The sequence below is a fragment of the Palaemon carinicauda genome, chromosome 9 (genome assembly GCF_036898095.1).
Source record: "Palaemon carinicauda isolate YSFRI2023 chromosome 9, ASM3689809v2, whole genome shotgun sequence".
NCBI classification, from domain to species: Eukaryota; Metazoa; Arthropoda; class Malacostraca; order Decapoda; family Palaemonidae; genus Palaemon; species Palaemon carinicauda.
In genome coordinates, this window is record NC_090733.1 from 37,157,673 (window position 1) to 37,164,505 (window position 6,833).

Consider the following 6,833-nt stretch of genomic DNA (forward strand, 5'->3'; position numbering starts at 1 on the left):
GCCTTTTTTAAAGTAATCCAGAAGAAATTCCGGACGGCAAATTTGCATTTATTCGCAGAAGCTCAAAAGAGCTACTTGTTTCTTTAATATTCAGGGTTTGGAAAGCTAAACGTGAAATTATTCATAGTTTGTTAAAGGCGAGTGAGTTGAACCCTCCAGATAGGCGGTTTCCAGAAACAAATTCCTCGAATTTCTATGATATATTTTCCTTTTTCCAGTTTCACTGAATTTTCAGGCCGAATTTCAAAAGTATACTTTCACTAAAGTTTGGAAAAAAGGATTCGAGGTGATTATTCTAATCTTTATAAAGTTAGTAATAGACGATATAATTTTTATATATATGTAGTACCTATGCGTAATTGAAAACTAAAAGTAAAGAAAATAAATTATCAACGATTCAAATACATTGTTATTTATCGAGGTCCGTATCCTCTTACGTTATTTATTTCGAATCTTGCCAATTTTACCGCAAAATCGTTTTGTATTCAAAACTGGATAAGCATTTTATCCACACTCGCCATAGACACAATATAAAGAATATACGAGTACACAAATTATCACATGCAAAGGAATACACTTACTATAGTCTTTTACAGTTATTTTTCCATAGATATCAAATTTTCGACGTGTCCAATTATCAAAGCTCTGATGCATCAAATTTCTGTCATATGTTAAAAATATGACAGAATCCAAAACTCTTCTTTATAATTTGTGAATCCCCAGCGTAAACACCACTAACATAACAACTCCAACGTAAACACAGATAACATATTCCGGGTTACTGGAGACAAACTTAATTTTCATTCCAAAAGTTTTAGAAAGTTAGGCAAAAGATATATTCATAATCTTCTTATGTAAATCGTATAACAATAATGACATTTAATGCATCAGTATTTCATACACCCTCACACATTATAATGTGATTTTCTCTCTCTCTCTCTCTCTCTCTCTCTCTCTCTCTCTCTCTCTCTCTCTCTCTCTCTCTCTCTCTCTCTCTCTCTCTCATGTATTAGAAAAAACCTGTTTAACATTTCTATTCCATATTTCACGTTGTTGAAGTTTTAATGCCATTTTTATACTCACCCGTTTATATAAAAGCCTGTGAAGTCTCATTAATAAACAAGTCGTGTCCAGCCCGTCTTTTTTGCAACGTAGTCGCAAACGCCATATTGGTAAACCCGGGGTGACCAGCTGCCCATAATAATAATAATAATAATGATAATAATAATAATAATAATAATAATAATAATAATAATAATAATAATAATAATAATATTATTGTTATTATTATTATTATTATTATTATTATTATTATTATTATTATTATTAAAAAAAAAAAAAAAAAATAATAATAATAATAATAATAATAATAATAATAATCATTTCTGTTATTATTATTATTATTATTATTATTATTATTATTATTATTATCATTATTATTATTATTATTATTATTATTATTATTATTATTATTATTATTATTATTATTATTATTATTATTAACCTCATCCATAATATTATTATTATTGTTTTTATTATTATTGTCATTATTATTCTAAATATTATAAGCTGAGCCACAAACCTAGTTGGAAAAGCAGGATGGTATAAGCCCAAGGGTTCAAATAGGGAAAAACAGCTCGGTGAACAATCAAAATAAAATACTTTAGGGATAGTAATAAAATTAAATTAGATTTATAATATGTAAACTATGAAAACATCCAAAAAGAAAAAAAAAGGAAATTAAAAGAAAAAGGAAAACAAACAGTTACGTTACTACAACTCCAGATTAAGGGCTGCTGCGAAATAATACGAAGGTATTAGTCAGTGGTAAAAGACTTGAAAGTAAGCTGTCAATCATGGGTGTGGCCTTCCCTGAGTCTGATCTTCACTTATATATATATATATATATATATATATATATATATATATATATATATATATATATATATATATATATATATATATATATATATATATATATATATATATATATATATATATCGGGGATATTGGTAAACAATGGTGCTTGCCGCAGCGTCCTGACAACGTCACTCTCCAGGACACGATGCAATTATTGTAATTCTGCTGACGTCCATCTGGTAGCTACTCATGGATCTGAGATCCCCAGCAGTGGGTATGAAACACTCACTCTATCGTTTTGGAGCGTGTTAATAACATTGGAAGTTTCTTCATGCTGGCGGAAAATTACCAATAGTCAGTACGGATTTCCTCGCCCATTTCCAACTCCAGGTTGGTGTATCACGTCGATGTTTAGTCAACAAACACTTTTGACAACTCTTCAACCCCCCCCCCCCCACCTCTCTGACCCCGCATTCCACATCAGTGAACCCACGGAGATCTTCCAACAACATCTTCGCCAAATATCCAGAATTCCCACCTAGGAGGGTATTTATCACCTCATGAAGAAGGCAGAGCCCCCAATGTTTGCCAGATTCAGGAGTCTGGCCCCTGATCGTTTGACAGCTGCTAAACAAATGTTCACCAAATTGGAAGCAATGGGCCGTAGCCTAAAGGCCAGGGTCGTTAACCTTCCACATATTCCCTATGAAGGATGGTTTCTTGCGTCATTAAGATTACAGGCAACTGAACATACATACGGAACCGGATCACTACCCCTTTCTGAACAAAGGTGTTCTCCACTCTTACCTCTTGAAGGGGTGCCTATGAACCCAGAAGACATCCCTTAGACCAGCGTTTCTCAACCGGGGGCCACGGACCTTCGACCCGGGGGCCACGAGCGGACACCGAAAAATGCAATTCAGAATGCAGAAGCTTGGAGTGTATAATTAAGGTGACGAGACTCCGGTCATAGGGGAAGAGTTTTTTTTTAAACTATTTGCCTGATTTTTTTTACACAGTGTTTAGTTCCTGGAGCGGTGAAAAAAATTCAACACAGCTCGTAATCGTTCACCACCGTTAAACAGAAGTTGGCCCCCGTTAAGGCAACGCCGTATACGCTTGGCCACCGCTGATGGTCCCTCCTACCGCTCTGAAAGTTTTGAGCTGCACAAAATATTGCGAGCAGTGAAGAGCAGTCAATTTTCCGCTACGGCAAAGTTCACCACCGCTACAACAACGTCCAGTCAAAGTGTGGCACAGCTAGACTCAAATTCGTGGACGCTTGGGTCCGCTAGGCCAACGCAGAAATCTCACACTGTCTGTTGTGCGCATGCGCTATCACTCCCGTGGTGCTGGCACGCTCCTTGGCGCCAGTATCCCACTGGACTGGACAGAGGAAAGAGAAGTGCGTGTTCTTATGGCATATTGGTTTTCCGTATATTTTGCTAAGTTTTTGAGATGAAATATTTTTACACTAATTATACATGTTCACTTTACATTTATATTGTTATATGACCGTAGTGGCCTTGACGGGCATGGGTTGAGGCCTGCATGGGTGGTGTAGGGTTGATACCTACACCACCCATGCAGGCATCAACAAGAAAAATCGTAACAAGTTAATTTCTTGCTACGATTTTTATTTTTGTTTTGTTTTGAAAGAGCACTTTTTAAACCAAATTTTTTACCGTGTTATTGTTGTTGTTTTTCAGATGTCGAAGTTTCGAAAATGGACAAACAGCTACGTCAAGTTTGGATTCACGAAGGTCATTCGAGATGGCGTGGACTGCGCGCAATGTCTGCACTGCTCAGTGGTGATGGCAAATGCATCACTACGTCCTTCCAAACTTTCAAACCATCGCGACAAGGTGCATCCCCAAAGGAAAGGTGATAATATTGATGCTCTGTCGGCGAAACGAGCACGGTATAACAGTGAAGCGACACTTCCAAAATTTGGATTCCGGCCAGAAGAAAAACCTGCTCTTCAATCCAGCTACGAAGTGGCATACCGAATTGTGAAGTGCAAGAAGCCGCACACTATTGCTGAGGAACTTATCAAGCCCTGTACAGAGAAAATGGTGAAACTGATGATCGGACCAGAGGCAAAAAAGAAAATCCAGCAAGTTTCGCTCTCTAATGACACCATCTGCCGACGGATTGATGACATGGCCGCTGATGTGTGCCGTCAAGTTTGCTGTGAAATCAAGCAAAGCACGCTCCAGGCTAGCCTTCAACTTGATGAGTCTACCAACACCACTCTGGAGAGCCAGTTGATCGCCTTCGCTCGCTACGAGAAAGAAGGAAAGATGAAGGAAGAGTTCTTATTCTGCAATACCCTGCCAACCACAACGACAGCAAAAGATGTCAAAGCCATCGTAGACTCTTTTTTTGAAGTGAATGGACTCAGCTGGCAGAATTTCAAGCACATTTGTACTGATGGTGCCCCAGCGATGATTGGCGTTAAAGGAGGGTTCGTCACGCTTGTGAAGAATGAATGGCCCCACATGACGTCTTCCCACTGTTCACTACACCGATATGCTCTTGCGTCAAAAACTCTACCGCCGCGTTTGTTGGAAGTCATGGACGTTGCGGTCAAAGTGATCAACTTCATTCGTGCGAAGGCCAAAAATCATCGGCTCTTCCAACTTCTGGCCAACGAAATGGGAGCGCAACATGGGGGACTTCTGTTTTACACCAAAGTTTGTTGGCTATCGAGGGGGAAATGCCTCTCTGGGTTGTATGAACTCCGGTTGGAGACAGAAATTTTCCTGCGAGAGAACGAAAACAACCTCCATGTCCACTTCGACAATGAAGAGTTCGTCATGATTCTCGCCTACCTGGCCGATATATTCGGCAGACTCAACGAAATGAACCAGTCTTTGCAAGGCCATGATGTGACAGTCAGTGACGTTCAAGACAAGCTTGCCGGACTGTCTGCTCGAATGGGAGTCTAGCATGCACGAATCGAGGCTGGATCCACAGCCTTGTTTCCTTTTTTGGACGAGCATCTGCAGACGCAGAGGATTGAACTTCCCATCGGCATCAAAGATTGCATCAGTGGACATCTCGACATTCTCTCTGCTGAGTTCAAATCTTATTTCGACGATGCTCCATTGGATGTTCCATGGCACAGAGACCCATTCGACACCGAAATTGAACTTACTGAAGACGAAGCAGAGGAGCTCGCAGAGTTGAAGGTCTCAAAAGCAATGAAGCTGGCCTTCAGTAACAGAGAAGACCTCTCCAGCTTCTGGTTGTCTGTTCAGGATGCATATCCACTACTCAGCAAGAAGGCATCCGAATTGCACGTTCAATTCGCCACAATATACCTTTGCGAATCTGGATTTTCTGACCTGGTTACCATTAAAACGAAGTCCAGAAACCGTCTTGATGTTGGGAACGATATTCGCCTTGCTCTGTTCAAGACGGAGCCGGACAGAAGAGGCCTCGTCACACGAGCCCAACAGCAAGTGTCTCATTGATTATATTGTTCAGCAAAAATTTTTACTTTGATTTATAATTTTAGTGACTAAATAAACAACATAAAACAAAATCTTCTTTTTTTTTATTGAAGGGCAGGGGGCCACGAGTGTTAGCCACTCGGTGAGGGGGGCCATGGGCTATCAAAGGTTGAGAAACGCTGCCTTAGACCATCATCACAAACCCCTTCGGCTCACGAATATTCAATTACTCCTGTTTTGTCGTTCGTGATACAGACTGAAGCTTAACCAGTGAAAAGCCAAGGCAGAATTTAAATCAGATCATTGAATTGAATGGTCCGACACGAGAAAAATAATCCATGTGAATGATTATGCCAAATTAAATCTTTTTGAATCCCTTTTTAATTTCCTGACAAAGGCTCAACATTTAAATCTAAGCCCTGGTCTTTTTCCGTTTATTCGATATTATTTTTTTTATACATAATATGACTTTTTTCGAATAATAAAAAAACTGATAGTTTTAGGATCATGTAATAATATGATGTCTTTGCATCTGTATTCTCACTATTAAGTCTGTCAATGTCCTTTATGGATGAAAGTACTACTAACTGCAATCAATTCTTTCCATTTACGATTCTGCTTTCAAAAAATTCCATATATAGATTGCTCAATACTGGGGATAAAGGGTTTCCCATAGCCATACCAAAAGTTTGTGCATAAAATCCCCAGTATTGAGCAATCTATATATGGAATTTTTTGAAAGCAGAATCGTAAATAACATCATACCTAATAATGTAAAATGGTTTCGATATATTGACGACATAATATGTGTGTGGCCAGGAAATGAAAATTTAGATAACTTTCTTCTTAGATTGAATAGTTTGGTACCATCAATAAATTTCACTATGGAGCTGGAGAATAATTGTACCCTACCTTTTTTGGATTGTCGCATACATAGATGTAATAATAGTCTCAAGTTCAGTGTATACAGAAAGCCAACGAATATCTCGGCATATGTCCATTATTACTCAAACCAAGGCAACAAAGTTAAGAAATCTGTATTTACTTCTATGTTTTTAAGAGCATTCCGAGTCTGCAGCCCTGAATATATTGATGACGAAATAAATGGTATTAGACCAATAGGTAAAAAACTAAAGTATCCTGAAATTGTATTAGATGATGCCCTAAGAACAGCAAAAAAGACTTTTTTCGGTAATGATAACAGAAAAAACTATAACACACAAAATTTACTTGTACTACCTTATTGTGATTCATTTAAAGAAATTCCCCAGCTGTTAAAAAACTTCAATGTAAATGTAGCATTTAGGAGTAAAAATACAATAAAAACAGCCTTAATAAAGAATTCTCCTGACATTACCAAGGGATGTGTATATCGTATTCCATGCAATGCTTGTGAAAAATACTATATTGGTCAAACTGGTAAAGCCCTAGAAAAGAGAATTGAACAACATAAGAAAAGTGTCAGGTATGCTCAAGATAATAATGCACTCTTTGCCCACGTTAGAGATAAAAATC

At 38.0% G+C, this 6,833-nt stretch overlaps 1 protein-coding gene across 1 annotated transcript; it reads left to right on the forward strand.

The window, feature by feature from the left end:
- The first annotated feature begins 3,190 nt into the window (after positions 1–3,190).
- LOC137646348 (protein FAM200C-like) lies at positions 3,191–5,339 on the forward strand. The gene is made up of 3 exons (XM_068379454.1): positions 3,191–3,265; positions 3,570–4,757; positions 4,872–5,339. Exons 1-3 carry the CDS (start codon positions 3,191–3,193, stop codon positions 5,337–5,339), a joined length of 1,731 nt encoding a protein of 576 aa, XP_068235555.1.
- Positions 5,340–6,833: the final 1,494 nt, after the last annotated feature.